The 27,940-nt window shown below is 38.9% G+C and overlaps 2 protein-coding genes across 5 annotated transcripts; both read left to right on the top strand.

Annotated features, from left to right (window-relative positions):
- The first annotated feature begins 1,479 nt into the window (after positions 1-1,479).
- On the top strand, positions 1,480-7,663 carry thnsl2 (threonine synthase-like 2). Of its 4 annotated transcripts, XM_077586378.1 has the most exons (10): positions 2,502-2,754; positions 3,159-3,390; positions 3,483-3,677; positions 3,820-3,972; positions 4,893-4,954; positions 5,045-5,132; positions 5,898-6,046; positions 6,194-6,319; positions 6,394-6,548; positions 6,838-7,663. In XM_077586378.1, the coding sequence occupies exons 2-10, from the start codon at positions 3,168-3,170 to the stop codon at positions 7,061-7,063; spliced, it is 1,377 nt and encodes a 458-aa protein (XP_077442504.1). In that variant the 5' UTR covers positions 2,502-2,754; positions 3,159-3,167; the 3' UTR covers positions 7,064-7,663. The 4 variants fall into 4 exon arrangements, with proteins under 4 accessions (XP_077442503.1, XP_077442504.1, XP_077442505.1 ...); XM_077586377.1 differs by lacking the exon at positions 2,502-2,754 and adding an exon at positions 1,480-1,557 and having other exon boundaries at positions 4,893-5,132; XM_077586376.1 differs by having other exon boundaries at positions 2,506-2,754; positions 4,893-5,132.
- Positions 7,664-8,417: 754 nt separating this feature from the next.
- On the top strand, positions 8,418-27,373 carry dqx1 (DEAQ box RNA-dependent ATPase 1). The gene is made up of 12 exons (XM_077586375.1): positions 8,418-8,731; positions 11,949-12,335; positions 15,166-15,359; positions 16,925-17,378; positions 18,065-18,364; positions 19,250-19,349; positions 19,495-19,653; positions 19,791-19,982; positions 20,061-20,186; positions 20,409-20,599; positions 20,937-21,127; positions 26,138-27,373. Exons 2-12 carry the CDS (start codon positions 12,012-12,014, stop codon positions 26,349-26,351), a joined length of 2,445 nt encoding a protein of 814 aa, XP_077442501.1. The 5' UTR covers positions 8,418-8,731; positions 11,949-12,011; the 3' UTR covers positions 26,352-27,373.
- Positions 27,374-27,940: the final 567 nt, after the last annotated feature.

Genomic DNA, 27,940 nt, shown 5'->3' with positions numbered 1-27,940 from the left:
AATTATTTCCATTTGGTGAATGTCAGAATGAGAGAGGAATTTTATTAGATTTTTTTTTCATTATGTGTCGACTACTACGGTCGACATAAAATCTAAACTACATGTAAAACCAATACACAAAAACAGGCCATGACACATGAGAATTTCACCATTTGACATGAAATATATGGAGCACCCTGGTGCCAGGGTATGAGAAAAAACATGTTTTTCTAATCTGTTCCCTCAATTAAGTAATCTGTACCCCCACTTTACTAATATGTAACCTTGATTTATTACTCTGTGTCCTCAGTTTATTATTCTGTACCCTCAATTTAGTACACTCTAAAACGTAAATCAGATTCAGTTAACACTACTTGATTTAATACATAAATGCAAGTTTAAAAATGTAATTAAAGGTGCATTGTGGATTTGAAAATGTTAATGTTAAAGCTTTTTCTCCATCATGGATGCTTAATGCCCAGATGAGTGCAAAGACCCCTGACCTTTTAACAAAGACTGCACCTATCAGCTTGTATCATTCCTTCAGTGTGGCATGTTCGCCCCAAACACTGGAAGCTGGCTGTGCCTGGACCTCGCGCCGGTCGTGCTTGAAATATACTGTTAAAAAGCTTAGCTTGTGTTTCTTTCCCTTTGCGAAGCACCTTTCAGCACTTACAAAGGTGCTAAAATGTAGTATGTGTGAATCAACCTTAATAAATTGAAAGGAAATTAGAGATAGTTTTGCTCTCTCTTGTGCGCCATCCTGATCTAGTAGCTTTCATCACTCAATGTTCAGTCAACAGTTAGAATTTTACAGCAATGTTAAATGCTCTTTGTGTACTATTATGGAGGTAAATATGGTGCAAAACTAACTTGTAAAAAAAGTCTAAATTTGTATCTGTAAAAGTCATGATATGTACCTCCATATACTATCCTTTATTCAGAGGTATTACATGTTAAAATGAAAATGTAATTGCAAACAAATTTAGATGGGAAACAAGCTTTGTAGCTACATTCATGAACATGTCTGTCAAATTATATATATATATATATATATATATATATATATATATATATATATATATATATATATATATATATATATCCGTCTGTCCGTCTTCTAACTGAATTTAAAATTCATGAAGTGATTTATTTATTTATTTAATATTGCCATCACTACAGAAATCAGGTTTCATTCACCTTATATACTGTAATAACGCAACGATGCATTCGGTAGCGCTTGCGTTACAACGTTGGTGTTCAAGTGGAGGTCAGGTGATTCCGGCGGCGTTCTCACGGGCATGTGGAGCTCCACAAGAAACACATGATTTCCAACGAGAGTGCCAGCATGCATATTTTATTTAGTTAACAGCGAATTTTAGTCGAATATAAAAAACAACTTCACGTTCGTTAGAGTTAAGGTGATGGTTATCGTTATAGTTATAGTTAGGCTTAGAAATGGTAAAAAATGGATCGGAAGTGGGGATACGTATTTCCGGTGGCGGAGACATACAGACCTAAATGCCATCTTGAACCGGGAGTCCAAGAAGCTCATCGCTTCCATTCACTTGTGTTGAGGTAACTGTGTTTGTCTCCATTTTTAGACTACAGAATTAAGGAAATCAAATTAGCCTTTTGCATTCTTCCTAAAAAAACGGGGAAAATTGTGCCCTGGGAGAGATTTTTATTTTCCCAGGATAGCTGATAAAAAGAGAACTATTCTGGGAAAAACTGGACGGGTGGCAACTCTACAGACACGTGGATAATTGAATGTTTACAGTCAAGCACCTCGACTGCAGTTGCATAGTTCGAGAAGTAATGGTCACCGTTCAGTGTTTTTGTAGGAGGCGCATATTGAGACAAGACAAACCCCGCATTTCTAAAGCTCTGGCTGCACCGCATTTCAAACTATTTTTTATCCTTTATTTATTTATTTGTACCTATGACGACGATATTTTCATCCATTGCCGCGATCTGTCAAAACAAAAGTTTAGTAGACGTGCTCGAAGTACGGAATGTCCCGCCTTTTCCTGAGCAGATGAGTGATTCACATTATCATCGATTTACTTCGGTTTGGTTTCTTTTTTAGCTGTTCACAATCACAATACATCACAAAAACAGTCTTAATGATGATAGGAAAAAATTAACTATCTAAACTGACAATATTTGTCACATCTCAGGCAATTAATTTGTGTATTTATCATTTATTTAATCTATTTTATTATTTATTCAATATATCTTACATTTATATGCATAGGTTTATTTACATTTTTACAATTTCAGTCCGTACATTTTGTAGTTTAAATTACATCTTTAATATTTCTGTCCAATGTTTGATGTCAACTGGATAATTTCCGGCCAATCCTGTACCGTTATTCGTAACGTGTTCGTTAGGCTCTGCTATCAGACTATGTTTTAGTTTTGCAGCTACAGTTTGACCAGCGGGTGGCGCACGACACACACACACACACACACACACACACACACACACACACGCACACACACACACACACACACACACACACACACACACACACACACACACACACACACACGCACACGCACACGCACACACACGCACGCACACACACACGCACACACACGCACACACACTTGAAATCAATCTGTAATCGGATAGCAGCGGCGTTTAAGTAGCAGCTCGGGTGTGACACACTTGCCGGACTATTACTTTGATCTTCGTCACAGCCCAAGTATAGCATCAACTCCGTGACCTCGCTTTTGTATACTCGTTCTTGTTTGCCTGCCTCGCTCCTTGTAAGTTTTGGTGTTCTTGTTTGAACTTTGTATTTGCTACCGTTTCCCTGGCGCAAGCTCTTTGTGTTAATTAGCTTTTCCGCATTTTGACGTGCGTTTTTTGTTACCTTATGTCTTGCCTGTTGCAAGCTCCCTCAGTTGTACTTTTTGTATTGTGTGCTTTGTGGATTAAATTTTGTACGCCTTACTGGTTGTCTGCGTTTTTTGGGATCCACAACTGCGAATACGCAACAGCTACAAATGAGAATGTCTATGTAGAGGGAAAAAAGATGCAGATTCTAAAAGATATTCCTTGTGGCCATTTAAATTGTATTTCTATGATGATGAAATAGTAATTTCACATGCAGTTTCACAACAACATATGTAAAAGTAATACAGTACATGAATTAATTTTGTTTATTTAGGTTTGTTCAATGAAGTATTGCAGTACACGTGGTGGAGTCCATGGATGGGACTTCCGGGATGTACTTTTCTCAGGTTATGCTCCTGATGGCGGGATGTTCATGCCTGCGAGTATTCCCAAACTGAATCCCGAAACTCTGAGGTGCTGGAGTGGACTGTCCTATTCCAAACTGGTGGTGGAGGTAGCTTCAATATTCATTCCCTCTCAGCTAATTCCCAGAGAAGATCTGAAGGGTGAGATCACTGTCGGAAGGGAAAAAGGACTACAGAATTTGAAACATTTTTGGAATTTATACCTTACAACTACATTTCTTTCCTTGTCACAGTTCTTGTGCACTCTGCTTTATCTGGATTCACTGTGCCAGATGTGATCAGAACTGTCCACCTGAAGGATGGCCTGTCAATCCTTGAGCTCTTCCATGGAGATAGCCTGGCCTTTAAGGACCTGGCTATGACCTGCACAGTTCGCTTTTTGGACTACTTTCTTCAGAAGGAGAAACACAGAGCTACTGTTCTTGTTGGTATGAAAGTAACAGCATAAATAAATAATTTTGTAGGTTATGTGTTTTTGTGGGCTACGGGGATCGTGATAACTTGCACATACTGTAACATATTAAAAATATTTATCTTGTGACTTCTCTCCACTTGCATATTATAATGTAGGTACATCAGGTGATACAGGTGGCTCGGCCATCCAGAGTGCAAAAGGCCTCTCTGGCTTGGATGTGGTGGTGGTTTACCCTCGAGGACGCGTTACTCCTGTCCAAGAGAAACAAATGATCACTTGCCTGGGGGATAATGTGCATGTCTTTGCAGGTGAACACACTACAACTATTAGTGTTTGTTGTTGAGTCGAAGACCAACATATTTTTGATGAAATACATTCACCTCTCTTACGTTTAATATATATATTTTTTAAACATTTGAGTTTGACATCAAAAGATGAGACGAGATCAGCATTTCATTTTTTTTTTAAACATATCTGCACCTGAAACACAATTTAGATCAGATTTATTCATTTAGGCAGAATTAATGACAAGTTTTGTTGCCCTGTGTCTTATTGCATTAATTACACTGGGGAAGAAAAAAATCTGTTGAGTTAGATTTTAATGCTAATTAAAACAAAAATTGGTATGCTGTTTCCAAAATTGCAGTCAGGTTTTTATAGTTTTTTTCTCCACAGCTTAGCCTCCAGATAAGGAAAATTCCATTGATTAGCATCAAACCTGATTGTCCTCAAGCTGAACACTCCAGAAAAAGCTATAAATGTAAATTTTTACCTTTACTTGCACACAATTCTAATTTAATTTGCCATGTCCTTTGTAAAAACATAATAGTCTTACATAAAAATTGCAGTCCTGCCTGTTTCTTTTATAGTTTGTCAATATTTGATTTTTAATAAAACAAGCACATATCTGTTAATTACAGTTTACAGTATTTTTCATGTGTTTTGGTAGAATGGGGATCCTATAGCTCAAAAACTTGCCGCGATAAGAGAAAAACTGAGATCAGTTTTGGATTCTGCACAAAAACAGTTGTGAGACCAAACTAACCAAAAATTGTGTTTCCCCAGTGTTATTCAAATCAGAGAATTGTCAGTGTTGAACTGTTGCTGTCTTGTCTCATTTCCATCTTTTGATGTCCCCCTTAAAATGGATTTGATCTTGTTTCTAAACATTTGGAGGTGAGTGTAGTGCACATTTTGGTTTCATTGGATGCATTTTGTGTTTTCAAAGCGGACGGCTCCTCAGATGAGATCGACCAGCCTCTCCGTCATTTGTTTGCTGATCAGGAACTGGTGAAAGATCATGGTCTCATGAGCCTTAACTCTGTGAACTGGTCTCGTATCATGATCCAGCTCGTGCATTTCATCTATGCATACTTGCAGCTAAGTGGTATGGAGCAGGATGAGGCTCACAAACCATTGCCTGAACTGGAGGTGGTAGTGCCGACTGGGGGAGCAGGTAACATTGCAGGTAGGCTGATCTAAAATACATATGCAAAGTAAAAATATGCTCACACACAATCAATCACTCTCAGAATGTTCACATAAAGTTGGTTTGGGATCAGTAGTTATCCCTGAAAGAATGTTTTTTTTTTATGTTTTTGATTTACCCCTCCTAAGTCCAAAGCAGCTCGTGACTAGCTGCATGGTCACGAGCTGTGGGTCGTGACCGAAAGAACAAGATCCCGGATACAAGCGGCCGAAATGAGTTTCTTCCGCAGGGTATCTCGGGCTCTCCCTTAGAGATAGGGTGAGAAGCTCGGTCATCCGGGAGGGACTCAGTGTCGAGCCGCTACTCCTCCGCGTTGAGAGGAACCAGTTGAGGTGGCTTGGGCATCTGGTTCGGATGCCTCCTGGACGCCTCCCTGGAGAGGTGTTTCAGGCATGTTCCACTGGCGGGAGGCCCAGGGGACGACCCAGGACACGCTGGAGAGACTATGTCTCTCGGCTGGCCTGGGAACGCCTTGGGATCCAGTCGGAGGAGTTGGCTGAAATGGTTGGGGAGAGGGAGGTCTGGGCTTCCCTGCTAAAGCTATTGCCCCCGCGACCCGACCCCGGATAAGCGGTAGATGATGGATGGAAGTGCAAAGCATAAGGCAGAAGGTTACATTTGGATCCTTTACATAGTAACGGCCTATAATTTTATCCTGGCTGGCGTGGCTGATATAGTAGATTTACCAAGTAGGTAACAGATTTTTTATTTTTTTTTTACTCATCTTCCTCTTGTCTCTCTCAGCTGGCTTCATTGTGAAGAAGATGGGATTACCCCTGAAGCTGGTGGCCATGGTGAATGCCAATGACATTGTTCACAGAACAGTAACCTCTGGTGACTTTACCATGGCAGCTAATGTCACACAGACTCTGGCTCCTGCCATTGACATCCAGGTACTGCAACTGTTATTAGATATGATAAATATTTTTTTCTTCTAATGACACTATTAATAGCGCGCGCACACACACACACATATTGTTACCAGGTAGCACATAAACAGTGTGAAAGTATTTTGATAATGATGATTGTTTGTGATTTAGGACCCTTATAACATGGAGCGAGTGTTCTGGCTGCTTCTGGAAAGAGACTATGCTTTGGTGAAGAATATTATGGAGGAGTTTCAACATTCACATAAATACACTCTGCTTGAAAACCACCATAAACTGGTACAGACTTTAGAGACTTCCTTACTGAATGTCAACAATGGCTATTGAACATTATAATTATTTTGTACTTGTAGTTGTCCTATACTTTGTCAAGTGGAACAGTGGATGATGAAGGTATCTTAGAGACGATGCGGGGATGTTGGGAGGAAAACCAGTATGTGTTGTGTCCCCACACAGCTGTGGCTGTATGGCATCACTACCACTGTCCTCATGATCCTGCTGTTAAAAGGTTATGTAATTCTTGGACTGTATATTCATTCACAAGACAAGGACTAGCACAAATAACTCATTATTTTAAGCTGCAAGAAATGATTTAGCCTGAGTTAGTGTGAGCTGAAATATAAAATGCCCCCTTTGAAATGTTAACATTTGATGTGCAACAACACACCTCCAAAGACTGAGAAGGAGAATACTGTATGCTTTGTGTTGGACTAAGATTAAAGCTATTTTTTACTTTCCACTACAAAAATCTCATCCTACTTCCATCTCAAACTCATCTTTTCTTCTTTTTCATTCAGGTGTTATCTCGCCACAGCATCCCCAGCCAAGTTTCAAGCAACAATAAAAAGGGCCGGGTTGAACTTTGATCTACCTGAAGCAGTCAAGACTTTGGACAAATTACCATCGCGTTACGAGAACCTGGAACGCACCTCTGACTGGTGCAAAGATTGGGAGGAGAAACTGAGAATGGCAATCCAGTCTATTAGCTCAGCCAGGAAAAATAGAATGGCTTATTACAGCTGAGTTAAACAGTGCACAATAGTTTGCTATTTTAGTATAGTTTGCTAATTGCTATACATTGATTGTTTCTTCTTTTTTGTTGTTGTTGTTGCTTCGTGCAAATTTAATTTACACTTTGCTATATATTTTGTTGCAAACCACAGAAAACCAATTCACATTAATGCAGGCATGGGAAGGGAAAGTACAAACAGGCCATTTTTGATGATTTTACCCACAGTAGGACTTGAACAGTCACCCTCTGGTTGCAAGACCAGTGGAAGAACGCATCCATACTAGAACATAAATGACATGCTCACGTGACTTAATATAACTTTATTCAGGGACAGACTTAACATCAGAGAAATACAGACAATTGTCCAGGGCGCAGATTTTAATCAATCAATCAGATTTTTCTCATGAAAACGGTTACATTTTCTTTGATTTAAAGTAATGATTGTTTTGATCTTAATTCACATGTTTGAAACACATGTATGAAACACATTCAAATGCTTAATGTATCATTATTGTTTTGACTGCTTCCCACTCATTCAATGGACTATTCCATTTTTATTGCACATGAAGACTTGAAGAAATCAATAAAAATAAACTTGAAAATGAAGTGGAGTTACCTGGGTGCAGTGGAGAAGAGGGAGAAAACAGTGTAAATTAAAAAAAAAAAAATCAAATCAGTGTAAATTAAAAAAAATAAATCAAATCTACCAAAGGTTTCCAATTTTTTTCACTGTGACACCAAATGTGTGAAAGCGACAACAGCGAAAACAAGATGCTCTTGCCAGTGGCAGTAGCACTGCTGTCAGTGCATAGAGAGAGTAAAACTTGTTAGAAGTTCAAGGATGTCAAGGGCCCCATGACTAGGTTCGCATTGGGCCCCCCGAATAGCTAAATACGCCCATGTCTGTATTATCATGTTTGTGCGTTGGAACATGTTTAGGTCGTAGGATGGCGCCCAACTCACGTCAAGTGCGTGAGGTTTGACGTGTGACGATGTCCAGAATAGTTTTGATCGATTGTGTAATTGTTGGCTTTCTGTACTTGATGATTTGATCTGTATGTTCAAACAGACAGTCGCGGAGCAGGAAAAAGTCGAGAATCTCAGTTCCCATTTAATATCGATTGGATTAAAGACTTTAAATAAAGATTATAGATTATTTCATTGGCAATTGAATATGAGCAAATGTGTCGACAGTTCTGTTATTTGTCTTATATTCGAGTGCATTCTACGTCTCTTTTGTGTGGGCATAATTAAATAACACAATGCAACAATGAAATGTATGTGCTTAAAATTCAAAATGTCAAACAAAGCAAGGCCGAGCCAAACGTGTTTACAGGTTTCGGATCGTGTATTTTCCGAGGCCCTATGAACGTAACATCTCATTTGACAGCACGACAGCAAACATGGCGCCTGAGAGAGTCACATCAACACATTCTCCTCTGCGCTGTCTCTGTCGGCTGCCAGGGAGGAAGCGGACTGGGTGAGGATTAGTAGGAAGTGACTGTGATCAGCTGTTGGCCATTTTCCACCATCCGCAGTTTTTACCCACCTGTCTTTGACGATGAGAAGTCGGCCTGTGAGATAGGAGTGAACCAGGCGCCACAACAGCCTTGGAGCTTGGACCGCGCGCACGAACAGTTTCGGCTTGGTGTGTTCACTTCAAGCGAAATGTTAAACAGGTCAGACATGATTCACTTAAACCTGCTTAGTGTAGCGTGACTGGAAAAATTGTCTTATCTGTGAGTTGATGACTCGTTTTGGTTAGTGGATGTCCACGACGAGAGCAGTCATGGTTAAGAGGACAAAGGGTAGAAGTATTTGTCCTTCTAGAACGACTGGTTATGGCAGAGAATTTAAATAAACTTCATACGTTCAAGGGGGACGCATAAGATTGCAAGGCAACTGCCATTATGACAAGCAATTTTTTTTGGTATGTGTGTAAATTGGATAATTCATTAAGTGTAGTGCACAGAAACAGAAACAGCGCAATGAATGGTCCAATCTGTCTGTCTTTATTCATGGTGACATCATTATCCTGACTTCCCTTGTTGGACTTACCTTGGTTCACCGCTTAAATATTCACATAATGGTATAATAATAATTATATATATATATATATATATATATATATATATATATATATATATATATATATATATATATATGGAATACTATTAAAATATAATTATAAAAGATCACAGATGAAACTACTGGCAGAGTAAACAACCATCATTGTTGTAAACATGTTATAGTCAGCTGCAAATTTGTCAGAATACAAATAATGAACATATTAACGAAAAGGGTTCTTGAAAGCTCAAAATCTTCCTCACCCATTATTAAAAACAACCATTTGATCAGAATTGTTCCATCTGTATTTCATTGGAATTTGAGATCTGTAAGCATAACAGATGATAGCGCTGCAAATCTTTTGACATACTGAACTTTTTAACTGCCTTACTTCTAATCAAGTTAGTATAGTTAATTATTAGGGGTGTTAGAAAAAATCGATTTGGCAATATATCGTGATATTGCAGCGCGCAATTCTCAAATCGATTCGATATGCGGCCGAATCGATTTTTAAACATACATTTTGTATGGGAATATTCAACAAACCGTCTTACTTAGGGTTAGGATTCACACATTAAGCATGGAAGAATGTTATATTAATGGAACATTAAGCCTTAATATTTTATTTCAGTGTTGTTCAAACATAAAACAGACTGCAACCTGTTTGTTAAATGCAGTGGCTCAGTTATAAGCGTGAATTTTCAGATAAATAAATACATTTTCATACAAATCTTACAGTGTACATGTACAAGTTTACTGATTTTCTAAAAAATAAATTAATTATTAATTAAAAGTTAAATTTGTTTTTGCAATAATCAATTTATAGATTCGTATAGGGATTAATCGGTATCGAATCGAATCGTGACCTATGAATCGTAATACGAATCAAATCGCCAGGTACTAAGCAATTCACACCCCTATTAATTATCATTAGACTCTGGTTGTGTTGTGTTTCATGTCAGAAGTCACTTGACTAAATTAATCCATCTGTGAACTAACTAAGAAGAGCTCTGTCTGTTTTCAATCCACAGCATCGTAGGAATATTTTATGTGACAAATACATGTTTCCAGAATATATGTTAAACTTACGTGTTTGGCAATAAACTTAATTTTACAAAGTGATAATACAATCATATAGTGTCTTTTTTCCTTGAACTTTGCCCAGTCGGCCAAATTTTTGTACTGAAATGCACTTCTTAAGGTGCTTCTCTCTCACCCTCTACTTACTCCTCCGTCTCTCTCTTTTCCTTACAGTTTATGTGGGAGTGACATATAAGAACATTTTGTATCATATTACCCTTCAGTTATGTCATATTGTTTAGGCTTTATTATGGCCTTTTGTAACAAAACAAAGTGTACCTTTTCCCCCCAATCTTAAATTCCTATGTGATGTTGTTTGCACAGTATAAGCGGAAGTCTGTCTTATTTTAGGAAATATTTCATGTATGTTGTTTGATCTGCTTTTATTCAATTTAGCTTTGCTTCTAGACAAGAAAATACAGTTTGATGCTATACAATGTGAATTTATACAAATCAAAACTGTTGGTTGTATTAATGAAAGTTTAGTCGTTATATTATCATAATTTTATTGTTTAAAGTTGCAATATGTAACTTTCCCCCCCAAAATAACTTTACAATAAGCTTTTTATTTGACCATTTATGACTGAAATGCCCTCTAATTAGTAGATTAACACCTTAGTTGTTCACAATGGGTACTCCTGCAAGCTTCTTGCCAATAGTTTTAAGACTGGATTCGGGCCCTGTCTGCGGATGTGACGTAATGTGCATGGTGTGTATACGAAGAACGGATGTGCAGTTTCATTTTTGTCAACAGGTGGCAGTAGGGATTCGAAATTGAATATTCTACGTTCAGTAGCTTTAATGGAATAGAACCCCATTTTACAGTTCTCTGGCATTAACCTGCAAAAAATTGCTCCACAAAATTATATGGTTGGTCCTCAGATCTAGTAATTGATTTTCAAAACTGCTCTGCAAAGAAAAATATATATATTTTAAGCTGATAGTCATTCAGACCTATCACTGCGCAGGTCTTGGGAACCGGGACGATGGAGGCAGTCTTTTGGCAGGTTAAGAAGACGAACGCTAGTTGGAATGAAGTGTTGAAAATGTCTGTTAGCACCTCGGTCAACTGGTGGGCACAATATCTCAGGACTCATCCTGAGATATTGTGTAGGTCTGCAGCTTTGCATTCAGCCAGGGTTTCTGGTTTTTAGTGACAGTCTTGGTGGAGGAGACAGCATCAGCACATTTTGAGATAAAGCCCAGGACTGATGAAGTGTATTCCTTCGGGTTCATTTCTCTCTCCTGAGTATTTGCTCATTGGCGACAAATGTGGGAGGGTTTAATCAATTTCACATGGTTAAAATCACCTGAAACCACATATAATGCCAATGAGTGTTTGGATTGTAGAAAGCTATTGGTGTTGTGAAGCTCATGTACACCTTGCTAGCATTAGCATTAGCATGATCTCTGGGAGCAACATACATTCTTCAGGGATGACTTGGCCATGTTGTCGTTTAGACACTTTTCCGCCAATTCCTCATCTTGCAAATGTGTAACAGTTCAGAAACCTTTGAGAACCTTTGGTATTCTGTTCACAACTTTTACCCACTAACATAGGCATCAAATACAATTTATGTGTCCTATAGACTTCTTGTAACAGCTTTAACAAGACACAAGGTTATGTGCTCTTTGAGATTTATAAAATAACAGTGAGGCTTCTGGTCACTCATAGCATCAAAATGTTTAAGTTGGAATCCTGTGCATTTGTTGTCATTGATTGGTTCTTTTCCCCTCAACATTCTGCAGGTAACCTACCCTCTGCTACCCAGCCTCTCACTCTCATTTAGTCCTCATTCCCACTTGCTGCTTATGTCGTCATCATCACCAGTAAAGCCCTGTCCCGAGTCTGGACTTTCAAAAGCACTGGACTCTCTGTCCATGTCTTCCCTTTTATCTGGGGAGTTAGACGAGGATTGGGTCGAAGGACGAGAAGGAGGCCAGGACGTGGATGGTCTCAGAGACCTTGAAGTGAACCCATATGATGGTCTGCCTTTTTCTTCTCGCTACTACACCCTACTGCAAGAGAGGCAACAACTTCCAATATGGACGTTAAGGCAGAATCTCCTGGAGCACCTGGAGAGTCACAACATGGTGCTGCTAAGTGCACCCAGTGGAGTAGGAAAGAGCACCCAGGTAAATAAATACACCGAATCACATTGTTCCACGAGAAGAAATTGAATTTATATTCTGAGGAGAGACGTTAACTCATTTGCTTGCAAAAACATATAAATGCATTCTATTTGAAATATTACCATGCTCCCAAAAACGTTTTAAATGTTTTTTTAACGCTAGAGCATACAGAAGGCTTTGATGCAGCTTAAGAACTGAAGAGAGTACTTGAAACAATGGTAGTTATTACAAAAACGGCCAGCAGGTGGCAGCAGAGTATAAGGGATCAACCAGGTCCATGTTGCAAAAAACTTTAAACTGTTTTGTTAATAATGATGAAACTTAGCTATATTCTAATACAAATTGCTGCAAAACGGAAACAGATAGAAATATATATTTTTTCCTGTTAAAAGAAGAGGCTGATCTTTCTTTTGGTAGGTTCCATGTCTTTATGGCAATAGAACACAATATTCTGTGGGCCTTGCAAAATCAGTTAAATCCAGTAAAACAGCCGGGAGCGAAGGGGGTTGCTTCAGTGAAAATGGCTGGGAGTGAATGAGTTAAAGTGAGTAGCAAACATCCAACGATTACTATTTGTTGTTCAATGACGGGGGAAGTCAGTGCGTATAAGTTCAAAGGGGGGTCCAAGGAAAGCATGGTGGGTTGCTGGGCTAATTAAATGCTGGGGGAAAGCCTGATCATCCATCGCAACATTATTTTCTGCTGTGTTGTTTCGGTGACAAAAATCTTTTGGACTGAAATCAAAAACGCACTTTTGAAAAATGTTCTGCCCAATATTTTTTATGGCAAATTTTTTGATGCATCGCTAAAAAAATAACAGTATATCCATAACTAATAATGCTACAAAAGTTTTCACAGGTCACATGGACATCAATCAATAGAATTATTTGCTTACATATTATTTATTTTGATTCAAGATTTTTAGAATGTTATTACGTATTTATTTTCAAAGTAACTTTTGTTTTTATGTTTGAGTTAAAAATAAGTTAATACATGTTAATACCTTAAAACCTTGTGTTACATATCTTGTAGGATCATCAGCCGTATGAGTGAGGGGTTACTCATGGTATGTTGGTGTTGCACAAGACAAAAAAGCTTGTGAACCACTATTCTATTCCACTAGTCTTACGTTCTACAACCTTCTGCTGTAACCTGAACACCTAACATCAGCAACTCAGGGGATTTGTTTTCATTTCTCCTGCCGCAATGCCACTTGTATTTATTTCCACAAAATAAAAAAACACTCTAGCAGATAAAACTGATGATTAGTGGGCACAATGTAGAATTTTACTTTCACACAAGATTCCCTCATATGTTGTAATTGGAATGGTCGGTCATCTTTTCAATGTCAGTGGTTTGCATAAGACCTCACTGATTTATTTATTTATTTCACCACTGGATGAGCACAGTTCACACTCCTGCTTCACTGTCAAATATTCTGGGGTTGAATCTTAGCTTGGACCTTTCTGTGTCGAGTGTGCTTGTTCTCCATGTTTGCAAGGGCATGCATTAATTATTAAACTCTAAATTGTCAATTGGTGTGAATGGTTTATGCTGCATGTGTCCTTTGTTTAACTGGCAACCGCGGTGTAGAGTGTATTCCACGTCTTGTCCAAAGTAAGCTAGAGCTAGATTCCAGCTCACCTGTGACCCTGAACAGGAAAAACATAAAAATAACATAACAAATAAATAAAAAGATAGATGGATCTGCATGTTATTCCTAATGCCATCCTTTTCCAGCATATTTATGTGGTGATTATTCTTACCTAATAAGGGTTATAAACTCATCTCATCTCAACATACAGTTGTACTAAAAAAATTACATACTGTATGTAAATTTATGAGCACAAACGTATGGTGAGAAAAAGATTTAAAGCAACACTAAGGAACTTTCAGTTTACGTTGATTATGGCGGCGCCATGTGGGCAAAAGCTGTAATGTTATGCCTGAAGGCAGACCACATTTCCCATGAGGACAAGCGCATTGCGTTGTTTTTTTTGTTTTGTTTTAGCTCACGCCAGCAAGTGAAAGCCAGGCCAATATTAATCCTTGACTGTCCTTTTATCCGGGTAGCTTTCCATTTTCTTTTTTGTCTCCTCAGACAAAACTTTACAGTTGTTTTGCTGCTTCAGCCAGGAAAGCAGTAATCGTGCGTCGACATTCAAACTGACTTCTGTCTTTGTAACAAATGGGCAAAGGGGGAAGTGACGTATGCCATAAAGCAGTCACCACATTTGTAGTTTTTGTTTTGTTTGGCAGTGTTCCTACCATTCTCCTCAAAGTTGCTTAGTGCCAGTAAAATTGATACAGACCCCCTCAGGCCATGGCAAAGGTACCATTTAACTAGTTTTAAGTCAATGTTTCATCAGAAGAGATATGAAAATATTTTATTAAGATTGAAAAGTTCCTTAGTGCTACTTTAATGCCAATAAAATCCTAAATACTGTGGTAATTGTTTTAAGGCTTTCATAGGGTGAAATGGATATGAGTAGAGATGTGTATGTGAAATTTGGTGACGATTCATAGCATTTTTGCTATTTTTGCATTTTTGGGTATGTAAATTGTATCTGACCTGCACAAGGAACAGCAGAATCATGCTTAAAGCAGCTCCAATATTTCTTTAACTTTTATCCACCAAATGTATTTGATGATGAATTTGATAAATATTGGACTGAAATGTAGAAATTATTTTAGTTTAGTTTAAAAAATGGATATGTATTGTCCCTTTTAAAAAAAAATAAAATGTGTTTTCTCCTGTAGAGCATATAAGATATGTACTGTATTACCTGTCTTCCACTTGGTGACCTTTCTGTGTCTTATTCTTTTCTTCTAGGTGCCGCAGTGGTGTGTGGAATATGCTTTGTCCTATGAATTTTCTCAGGGCCTGGTGTGTTGTTCCCAGCCTTATTCAGTGGCAGCAGTGAGTCTGGCCCTTCGTGTGGCAGATGAGATGGACCTCAGCTTAGGTCTGGAGGTGGGCTACGGGGTGGCTCATGATGACAGTTGTACGCCAGATACCTTGCTCAGGTCAGGACGCATGACAAAGGCTAATAACATATTGTACATATAATACTGTGTCTGTATTGTCTGGATATACTGTTAAAGCAGTTTGCTTCTTAACTCATTCACTGACAGCACAGTTAAAATGGAACTTTGACGTCGATAACCGTCAATGGCAGTGAATGAGTTAATATTTTTTTGCTGCGTCAACCCTGAGGAACAAGAAAACATTTTGCGCATCCCCAACTCTCCACTACATACATAACATAATTAGTTAATTCTAGTAAGTGCACTTCTGCAGATGAGCTAATACTCCTTGCGCACTCTCTGACAATGAAAGCACCACTGCCACCTACTGTGTTGGATATGCAGTTACACTGTAGAATGAAAAAAAAAACACCTTGCTCCTTGAAATCACACGGTCGTTCAGTCGATTTAATCATCTTGTTTATTTACTGTACAGTCAGGATCAGGACTGGCCCGGGCCACACATTTGTGTATAGTTGACAGACACCAAACAATTATACCCTAAAAATTCACCCCGAAATGCTGATAAACATTTAATAAACAGACAATGGGAGAAGGTGAACCCGACATCCACCAAAATTATTTTAAAAATTTTAAGGAAAATAGGCAACTGTATATGCTGAGAAACCTTGGTTTATTACCAATGGCAGCACAGAACGTCCCTGGAGTGAACAACATTGCGTTTGCTGTTATGTCTTATTTTGCAGATTGGTCGGTCTGCAAATGATCATATTACAACCAATCACTGATTTTGTATAAATTGCAAAATCTACTGATCCGATCCAGCTAATCAGATCTGTGTAAAGTCTATTCACTACCATCTAGTAGACCTTTTGCCCTCTTACTGTATTTGCTTCTATTGACACATCTTGTATTTTACAAAGATTAGGACATCTAAATCTCAACTACACAAACAATTATTCTTACTTTTAAAAACACCACCAAAACACCATAAACCACCTCATTTGAAGACCATGAATCTGATACACTGGTCTAAATAATTTCCTTTTCATTTGTTCCCACTGTATAATGGAGTCAAACTAGGTCACAGTATTGGATTACACCAGTTTTGTAAAATGTCACATGATCCATGTTTTATTTGCTGCCACACCTTGAATGTTCTTTGTTCCCTGCAGTTTGAAGTGGCAGTAAATGTGTTACAGTACTGTCGTGTAATTTAATACCTGTGCTGCTACACTGTGCTTCCAAATGATGAAATAAAATTAATGTGCATTTTGAGTGGTTAGCATCTAAGTATGTATCCTAGATATAGATATTTTTCTTGGAAATATTATTGATGACAATTATCGCTAAATCTTGATTTGAATTCATATTTGGTTAGGGCTAGCTCATAAGAACTTGAACTTTGGAATGTGTGAAGGTTTGAGCCCCTACGGATAAAATAATGCCAGCTAGATATTGGAGAGATGCTAGTCCTCTTCCCAACTACTGTCGAGGTGCCTTTTAGCAAGACACCCTCCCTCCATGTCTTTTGGGCATAAAAGGTTCAGCACTGTTCAACGCTGACATCCCTCCTTGCCTGTCTTCTTTGTTTCTATCTTAAGATTTGTTAGTGACACTCTCCTGTTGGAGGAAATGATGTCGGACCCCTTGCTGCATCAATATGGCGTCGTGGTTTTGGACGAGCTCCAGGAGCGCACAATAGCAACGGATGTGCTGCTTGGCCTGCTGTGCGACGTTTGCCGTCAGAGGCCAGATAATTTCCGTGTGGTTCTTCTGACTTACCCGAGTCTTGCCTCTCGGCTCGCCTCCTTCTTGGGCCCCTCTGTCCCTCACCTCTACATCGAAGGCCTCTCTTGTGAGGCACCTACAAATGGGCAAGAAAAGGGAGGTGTGGGAGAGGAGGAGAGGAACTCTGTAAACCTGAACAGGATGGAGCTTATGTATCGGGAGCTTTCACCTGGGAAGGATCCTGAGGTTACTGCTTGTCACATGGTTCTAGATCTTCATCGAAGAGGAGAGGAGGGAAATATGATGGTGTTTCTTGCTAGCGCACAGGTACAATTTTTATGCTTGTATTCTGCAGAACACATGAATTCTACAGTAATTAACTCATTCACTCCCAGCCATTTTCACTGAAGCAACCCCCTTTGCTCCCGTTATACTGGATTTTGACTGATTTTGCAAGGCCCACAGAATATTATGTTCTATTGCTATAAAAATGTGGAACCTACCAAAAAAAAAAATTGAGTCTCTTCTTTCATCAGGAAAATAAGTATATTTTTATCTATTTTGCAGCAATTAGCATTAGAATACATCTAAGTTTCATCGATATATTCACATTCCTGGTGAAAACACTGTCAATAAGAGCTTGTTGCAACATGACACTGGCTGATCTCTTATACTCTGCTGCCACCTACTGGCCGTTTTTTTGTAATAACTACCATTGCTTTAAGCCACTTCTTCATGTCAGAAGCCATATCAAAGCCTTCTGTATTTATAAAAAAACAAACTAACATAAAAAAACGTATACATACATTTTTGGTTTTCAATGTGTTAAATGGAAAGCTGGTCTTTGTTGTAGCAAATCTTTCAGCCAATTTTTGTTGTTGTTCATCAAAGGGAGAATATTTTTACCATAAACTATGAAGACTCCTTTTAACCTAGGATCACAAGTAGGCTCTGTCATATGTCGGATGTTGGAAGAAACAGACTAATATTCTGCAATTTGTTTTTATGTGAAGGAAATAGAGGCTTGTGCGACACAGCTCGAGGCAGAGTGTGTATCCCTGAGTCCTCAACTTGGTTCTCTCAAGATCATACCCCTCCACACCGGACTGGGTGGGCTGGCTCAACGAGTGTACAACACTGAAGTGTCCACTCACAAGGAGAATGACGGGTCCGAGGGAAAGGGCAGCACAATGCTGGGTGGGGAAGGTCCAGCGATCCAGAGGAAAGTGATTATCACGAATAGCCTTGCTGAGGCTTCTTTCTCCCTCCCAGCCATTCGCTATGTCATAGACACAGGCCTTCAACTCAAAACTGTAAGTTTCTGGTCATAAGATACTTTTTAAGGCCCTCTAAAGCAAGTACTTTTATCCACTTTAAAAACAACCTTTACTATTCGTGAAAAGCAGGAGCTATTTGTGTACGAATTAGGGATAGCTCGATACCACATTTTCATATCCGATACCAGTACTGCAGCCTTGAGCTCGATACTGATCCTATACCGATCCGATTCTTTTTCTCACGCTAAGAGTTGTTAATAATTGGTGGATGTAATTTGTTTTTCCGTTTGTGTTTCCTTTTACACAAACACAATTGATACTTTCCTGGATTGCGATCGCTTAAAATTCTGACTCAACCGGCCATTTACATATTGTGTTTTACAACAGCACCTATCAGTATTTACAATTCTACATGTACCACACTAGATGAAATGAATAAGTGTGTCGACTCCACCTTCTATGAGGCAGTCGATGCACTGCACGCCCGCCCTGTGTGACAAAGTGTTGGAACGCTTTCTTCACCATTTTGTAATTTTTGCCCCCTAAAATTTACAATAAGGCATTGGTACCAGAACTTGGTGCAAACTAGTATGTGCTGTGGCATGTCGCGCAAAGGGAAGTTGAGGGTATATGATATAGTTCAGGCTTTGGGATTGAATCGGACTGGTTCTAATAAAAACAATCCGATTCCCATCCAGTCATTTTGGCCTGGTCTGACTGGATATTGTTCTAGTGGATCGGATTGGACCATCCTAGTACAAACAGATTTGCCTGCCAGTTGCAACTATGATTTGATTTTGCAAGTCATGCAGTGTAATCTGTAGAGCTCATATAAAGTCACTATAAAATTAATAAGACATCACCAGTTGCTGTTGTTGCAAAGAACCACCTCACATCTGTTTGTCTGTCTGTCTATTTTAGGTTTACAATCCTCAGATAAGAGCAAACTCGCAGATCCTGAAGACAATCAGCAAAACACAGGCAGACATGCGAGCTCAAAGAGTGAATAGCAACCTTCCTGGTAAGTCAAAGGTTACTGCTGCACTAGTAAAAGAGTGTAAAATCCATCACAGACATTACCAGAGATGGATGAGTTCTGCTACCGTGTGAATGTTATAATGACTTGGAACCGTTTTCTAAATGTTTTACATTTTGTTTCTTTGTAGGTTTGTGTTTGCGCCTGTACCCCCAATCTACGTATGATAATGGCATGGGGGAAGCTCATTGTCCTGGTGTAATGGAAGAAAATCTCAGCCACCTGGTTTTGTTGCTCAAGAGACTGGACATTGCTGACATGGGTCAATGCAAATTCCTAGACAGACCAGGTACCTTTTATGTGTATCAAAAAAAAAAAAAAAGAGAAAAAGCCTGAGACAATCTGAACCTTTTGTTCCATGGTAACCTGAAATCAACGCAGTCTCTTCTATCTTTCTCTGTTTATATTGAATTCCCTCTCTCCCAGCCCCGGAGGCTTTAATGCAAGCCTTGGAGGACTTGGACTACCTAGCAGCACTGGATGATGACGGCAACCTATCAGAAGTGGGCATCATAATGTCGGAACTGCCACTGGAGCCACATCTGGCTAAAGCCCTGATCGCAGCGTGCGAGTATGACTGTGTTGATGAGCTGCTCACAATAGCTGCAATGCTGACAGGTATAGAGCCAAAGTTAAACTGAAAGTATTATTCAATTGAAGAACGATCAAAATGGTCTCATCTTTGTCCTCTGTCAGCTCCTTCCTGCTTCTTGAGGCCAGAACCAAGCAAAGACGAGGCTGCTGTTGCTCACTGGCGAACTCTAATGCACAATGAAGGCGATCACATGTCTCTCATTAACATTTACAATGCCTACATGGAACGTAAGTTCACATGCACTCTGATTTTGTTACCGGAGAGCGAGAGTTGGTGGAGTCTGTTAGAGTAAATAACAGAGTTTATTGCATGATTGTGGAATGTAATTTAATATTACCAATACGTGTAAACAGAAGAGAATGCTATTAATGTACAGCGGCGTAACGGCAAGATACTTGAGCTAAGTCAGCAGATGCATTAATGACTTTTACTGCGTGTGCTAATTGCAGATAATCAGGATGAGGCTTGGTGCATGACACACTTCCTGAATCACGTGGCCTTGCGCCTGGCTGTGGTGATCAGGGCCGAGCTGCTGGAGGTCATGCAGCGAATTGAACTTCCTGTGTCACACCCTGCTTTTGGATGCCAAGACAACTGCACAAACATCAAGAGGGCTCTCATCTCAGGCCTCTTCCTTAAAGTAAGCTCACACTTTATTCAAAAATAGAACATTATTTCAAATTGATAGAGCAGAACATGCACAGGCATAAATTAATTGTGATTCAGTTAGTACTAGTTTGGTCCGTAATCAATCAGAATATACGCAAAAATGATGGTCAGTAATAGCAATTGTTTTATTTTGATTCAACACAATGATAATATAGTGATGTCTACTTTCATGGAGGACTACAGAGATTGGAGAAGTTTCTAACCTTAATGTTGTCACTTGTTTTTTGTGGAAAAAAAAATCTTCCATGTACACACAACACATTTATTTTCTGTAACTGAATCATGATTTGGGTTGTTTTCCTCCTCAGGTGGCTCATGATGTGGATGGTTCCGGCAACTACCTCCTGCTAACTCATCGCCATGTGGCTCATTTGCACCCGCTTTCTTCGTACCTGTGTCGTCAGCCCTGTCCCGCCCCTCCTTCTTGGGTTCTCTACCACGAATTCACCATCTCGTGTGACAACTGCATCTGCATCATATCTGAGGTCCACCCACAGATGTAAGTCAAATAACGCATTGACACATTACTGTATTTCATATTTACATAGGTCAAATGAAAACACACACACACACACACACACACACACACACACACACACACACACACACACACACACACACACACACACACACACACACACACACACACAGCTAAGATACTTAAAACAATAATTACATAAGTAAAGTTAATGCCAAGTGTGAACTCATCAGCTATGTAAATATTGTTTAGTAATACTGGAATCAATTCACCTATAGCTTATGAATTATAGTTATTTGTTATTGTTGACATAATAATACAATGTTTTTGTGTGTGTGTCCTCCTATTTACTTCCACCTATACGTCCGTAAAATGGATGGAGTTTTTATAATCAATTATATACTATTATTACATTCTTCAAAATCAATGAATTAATCCACACTTTTGCTCAGGTTTTCATTTGCAAAAGGCAAAATTGTGAAACAAGATTTAAAGCTACTGAACGTAGAATATTATTTTTTTTATTTCTACTGCCACTTGCTGACAAAAAATGAAACAGCACATACACGTCTTCACATACACAACGCGTACATTACATCACATCCGCAGACAGAGCAAAAACTATTGGCCAGAGCCTTGCAGAAGTACCCATTGTGAACAGCCAAGGTGTTAATCTACTAATTAGAAGGCATTTCAATCATATATGGTCAAATAACACGGCTACTGTAAAACTATTTTTGGGGAAAAAGTTCCGTATTGCAGCTTTACAGTTTTTTTCCATAGGTTTGGCACATTTCTTAAAACTGAAATGACATTTTAAAAATACCGTGGACAAATCCCAAAACCACCTTACAATTAGTGCCAACTGAATGGCATTCTTCATTGCTTTCATCAAATTGCCAATGTCTTAGTACATGTCTCAATTGCCTCAGTGGATCTGTGCAAATGCTTGTGTACATTTAGCCTACAGTTAGCACAATGTGCCCACATTTAGCACATTTTCCAAATGGATAGATCTTGCTTATCAAACTGGTTTAGTTGTTTTTCAGTCTAATGGCTGTCCTCTCCAAAACATGTCAGCAAGATTTCAGTGTGTAAGTCATAATATGCAAAATCATCTGTTCAATTGTCAAAATTAGTCAAGCATATCACAGGAGATCAGTGCAGAGAAGATGGTTGAGACATTTCGGCAGTTTCTTTCCTCGCTGCATTGCAAGGCAAAATATCGGCTGTGACGTGGATGAAAACCTTTAGCCAAACAGAGAGCAGCGCAAGTACGTAATGGGCTCCAAATTCAGCCCCGGAATTTGAGTTAGAGAGGCCCTCAATGCACACTAAACAAAGGCAAATCCACCCACAACCCAGCCCGCCGCTCCTCCGCCACCCCTGCCATGTTCCAATGCTCCAATGCTCCAAATACAAAACAATAAGCGGGGACAGTGAATTTAGGTCTCATCATTTTTGTGTTATAAACTGAAGAGAATCTTATGACATTGACCTTCAAAGCACTTTCAGATGCCATGTTGATGCCTGCCTTACTAAACTTGGTATAAAAATGTTAACGTTACACTGCCACAAAAAAAAAAAAGACAGAGAATTAACCAAACCAGCTATTTTGACTGTACTAAAATGTGAACTACTTTTCAAAAATTTTAACATCAGATATGGGTTATTTAGAAGCTCAGGAAACAAAATCCAGAAACTTTATGTAACCAAGTGGTGCAGATATCCATGCAAAAATAAATAAGGCACACTCCATCCATAAATCCATACATTATTGTGTAGCAGTTAATTCTACGCATAATACAGGACAATTGCCGACCAAGTACAACAGCCCAACACAATCTGTACAAGTCTGCTTACTAGTAGCTCCTGCTTCATTCGGTTCCTTCTCCTCCACCTCCTCCTTCAATGAGGCCAACATACCTTCCCCGTCCTCCTTCTCCTCCAAGAACGGCACCACCTCCTCACCACTATGACTGGAGTCACCCAGTCCTTCAATACTTCCTCCACTAGTGGCTTTAACAGCTGATTTTTCTGCTGCTAATGATAAATCTATATGTAATCATAATAATGTTAGCTATTGCGTTCTTCATACACCTAGCAATCGATCTAAGAAAAAAAAAACACACACACATACATATCTCTCTTGCACAGACGACCCCCGCTACACACACACACACACACACACACGCTTCTGGGAAAGTAATCAAGCTAATTTGTCCACATATCAAATAATATGGAAGCATTCCTTAACTGCCAACTGTGAAGTGATCAAATCACAGATGTAGGTCTTCTTGATGATTTTTTGATGGTGAGCATTGCAACAACAATCAATCAATGATGCTCCATAACAAAATCATTTGCATTAAATGTACGGACTACTTGATGTAATATTGAGCCATATTAAATGTGCTTTCCACCGGGCTGACCTGTCAACAACGTGCTGCTGGAACCTGCCTCAGCATCTTGGCACCCCCTTCCTCCACTAAAAAGCTCCGTAATTTTTGCACATTTGGTTGCACTTTCATGAAGCATTTTTATTTTCTTCAATCTTATTTTTTAGGCATCACCCATTTCCTTCTCACCTGCCTTCTTTCTTTTCGACATTTTTCTCTCTTTTCTCCCTTGCTATATCTTGCTTGAAGCAAGCTCCTACAACTAAGGGGGCCGGGGGGCTGGTGTGGCTCGTGCACTCTTGATGTGCTCGTGCGCTAATGTTTGTAATTAATTGGCTGCTGCAGCGCTGCTTATTATTGGTCACAAAGCAACAATCAGAGCAATGTGTGACCAACTGGCCGTTGATGTTTCGTCAGAGTTTGCGTTTTAAGTTGACTTGGGCGAGTCACTCCATCAGGCGCCAGCCGTGTGTGTCCTCCACGTAAGTGGCGGCCGGTGAGCGCGGTTGCGTCGCTGTCGGGGACTTGTTGTGGCTTTGTTGTGGCTTTGTTCATAGCGTCTCGGCGAGTCGGCCTGTATTTATAAAATAGTGGGCTGGCTGTACATATATTTTCTCAAAAGATTCTTTTTTTTTTTTTTCCAGGAGAGAGAATCTTAAAAGATTCATATGTGTATTGTAAAACACGAGGGGCGCAAAATATTATTATTATTATTATTATTATTATTATTATTATTATTAACAATAAACGCCGGTCCAAATCGGCCTTGGACAGACCGCAACCGGTGGCCCACCGGGGAAATACTCAGTCAGTACCCTTCGTGGGTCAGTCCACCCCTGGAGCAGCGTATGGATGGCCAAGAGGAGGAAGGTGACAATAGTGACTGCACAATGAATTCTGTAGAGTAAATTTGACTCTATTTTGAGTGGGACCAAATAGACTCCTAGTCCACCCCTGGAGCAGCGTATGGATGGCCAAGAGGAGGAAGGTGACAATAGTGACTGCACAATGAATTCTGTAGAGTAAATTTGACTCTATTTTGAGTGGGACCAAATAGACTCCGGTTTAGAATAATATTTACACTTTTTCATAAATCTACAGAATTCAACTTACACTTTCTTTCGTTGCACTCTACTGTCTAAGTAACTTTGTGTGAATAAAAAGTGTTGCAATTTCCTTGACTGGGTGGAGTATGTCAAACCGCAAACTTTGAATATTGACATGAACAAATATTGTGAATGTCATACGCAAACATTTATTAAATGCTTTACTTTAATGCATGTAGTTATGTTTATTGCTCAAACACAAACTGTGCTCCCTTTAACGTAGCCATCCACTGTCACGCTAAAGGATATGGTCAAAATGAATGGTGTGATTAATCTGCGTTAATACATGATTAATGCGATAATTTTCTTTGATTCATTAATTAGTTAATGCTTTGACTTTGACAACACTAGCATAAATGTAAGTCAGTTTGGCCAAATGAGTTTGCAGTCTTGAAAATGTTTCAAGAAATGTGCCAAACCTATTGATTAGCTAGGAGCTAGCACTGGGTCATTTGTCCCCCTCCACCCCCTCGATTAAATAAAGTTTGGGGGGTTCAAGACAATTTTTTTCTTAAAAAATCCTTTATACATCCCCGTTGATGTCCAGTGCTTCCACTAGCAGCAATGCTGCTAAAAGAGAGGAGCTAGTTTAAGCAGAGTGCTGCCAATTTTGCGATTTAGTCATTGTATTTAATGACTTTTCCAGTCATATATCAACCATAAAAAAAAATAAAAAAATAAAAAAACAACTAGTTATTGCTACTTACTACTTAGTAGTTACTAATTCACTGGTAAGAAACGGATAATTTGAGTAGATACGTTTATTTTGTTGGCCACCTGAGCCACGTAGTTTTATGACATTAAATTGTTAATTATTTAAAACGTTATTCATTAAGATCGGCATGGGCTGATTACCTGTTTGCCGGTTTATCATGGTTTTAAAATGTCATGGTTTCAATAACCAATAATAGTGGCTGTCGCCGATAATGAGCTCTTCTTTTTTGAGGGGACGTCAAAGGAGGGCGCAACATGATTGGCTGCATGCAGAGTTGTGTAAACGAGTCGACTCTTTGAAGCGATTTGTCTCCAATTAACTTTTTTCCCTCCTTCTTGGCATGTAACGGAGGGGGGTGAGGAGGGTTTTGTCTGATTAATTGTATTGTCCCTAAAAGGAAAAAAAAAATGCCAGTGCGTACAAGTTAGCCCCAAGGACAACATGAGTAGCCCACGGGTCTGTTCTAAAAATAGGTCAAATGTGATGGGACACTGTGACTCACTAAGAAGAATTAAAACAAAGGAAGACTGTTAAAATGTATCAAACTTAACAGGATTTTTTTGTACCAAATATGTTTTTTTTTTTAAATATAAAATACATTGTGTTCATTTGGGGAAAATGCTGTTTTTATTTACCAAACTATTTCAAAGAAGGTCATTTTAGAGCGATATTTGTCTCACGGTTATCATGCCGTCAGAATCTAATATCATCCCATGCCTCATTAAGAATGATATTTTCCAGAAGGAAACAATTATTTCTGAAGAACAAGTTTTTTGGGTGCATTTTCAACCTCCGTTACCTTGTGTCGCAGGCTTGTGGAGCTAACGCCGCAGTACTTCCTGGGAAATCTGCCCTCTAGTGATGGCAAGGATCTGCTCATCAAGCTGAGGCAGAATACAGAGCCTTACTCTTCCCAACAAGATCGAGTAACGGACGGTCGCAGCAGGACCCACACAGACGCAGACACGGATGGAACGGGAGATGCTCAAAATCAGTCTGGCACTGAGCTCTGTGTTGTCCAATGAACACTCAACATCATTGATGGATTGATAAGATTGATCTTAAATTGGACTTTTATCATTTACTGGTAGTGGAAAACACTAATAGATTTTAAATTTAAGTTCTCTAATGATTTGGGGAAAATGCAAACCTCATGTCTTTGTCCTTATTGCGGTGTACTGTAATGTTAACTTATTTATAGAATTCTGTCAGTTAAAAAAAAAAATCACTGATATTTTACGTTTCATGTTGATGGGGAATTTGTTTCTTTCTTTCATTCTTCAGAGTACATTTGAGAAGCTTTGAAGAGTCTTTGTAGGGGAATGGGAAGATGATAATATTTAAATTAACCTCTGAACTGTTATTTCTAGGAAAATGCAATATGTGATGTTGCACTTTTGGGGAAAAATAAGTCACCAGACAGTACATTGTAACTTTTATATATATATATATATATATATATATATATATATATATATATATATATATATATATATATATATATATATATATATATATATATATATACTTAGATACTGTTTGTACAGTCTTTGGAGATCCTACCTTACATCTTATGTCTGGCACCTCAGCAATAATGAAAACCCTCTGTTTAATGTGGACTCCTGTCTGTTTATTGCATCTCTATGAAGTGCAGGGTTCCCACAGATCCTTAGGCATTGAATCCATGAATCTTTTTTTAAAGGCCTTAATTGGTATAAAAATGTCTTAAATCAATTTTCAAAAGTCTTAAGAAGTGTTAACACATGATACGTAGGATTTTATAATCGTAAATAGCCTCAAAACTCAAAATAAATTAACATTCTTAAGAAATTTTTTATTTACCGAACAATATTGGGAAGTTGGGTTTAAATTTAATTTCAGATGGAATTAAAAGTCTTCAGTTGTAACTTGCCTTAAGATGTTGGAACCCTTGTATTTTCTCACCAAATACAAATTTGTTTTAAACATCTTGGCTGAATTGTGATTTTCTTCAGTGCTTAAAATGGCTTTTACAGACAAACTGTACAAATACACACAATTACACGTACATTGGTGCACATTTTTTTTGTCCTGATTTCATGACTGACTTAGATGTAGCAGCTGTGTTTAAACCTACTTTTACTTTTAAAAGGCCAGTGTGAAAAATGTTTTGATATTACAATGTTCATTTAAAAACCCACTATTAATTTCTATAATATGCAAAAAATATGATCTATCACATTTTTAAAAAAATATAATCGTAGGTCTAGTAATTGCTAATTATAATACATATAATACTTACAGGAGGCTGACATGTTTTGCCGCCATCCATCTTTCTGCTACGGATACCTGACGGAGAAGTATTTTGCGAACATAGTAATTGGTGGTAGGCTTGCTAAGTGTGGTCTCGCTTTAATATATGCCACGCAGGAGGCGGGACTTCCGACTTTCGGGTTTTCACACATCAGCTTTGTTTCCGGTTTGCGACGACGTGTTGGCCGCGTCCCAGTACTTGCGCTTCCTTCCGCCTTTGTGCCCCTCGGATGCGCTTTCCCGTTGACGGGTGCGAGTGTGTAGTGTGTCTGTCTCCGAAGCATTTCAGAGAGCTGAGACGCCCTGCGCAGGGGTGGGGGTG

The sequence above is a fragment of the Vanacampus margaritifer genome, chromosome 14, assembly GCF_051991255.1.
Source record: "Vanacampus margaritifer isolate UIUO_Vmar chromosome 14, RoL_Vmar_1.0, whole genome shotgun sequence".
Taxonomy (NCBI): Eukaryota; Metazoa; Chordata; class Actinopteri; order Syngnathiformes; family Syngnathidae; genus Vanacampus; species Vanacampus margaritifer.
This window is presented reverse-complemented; position numbering and strand designations above follow the sequence as displayed.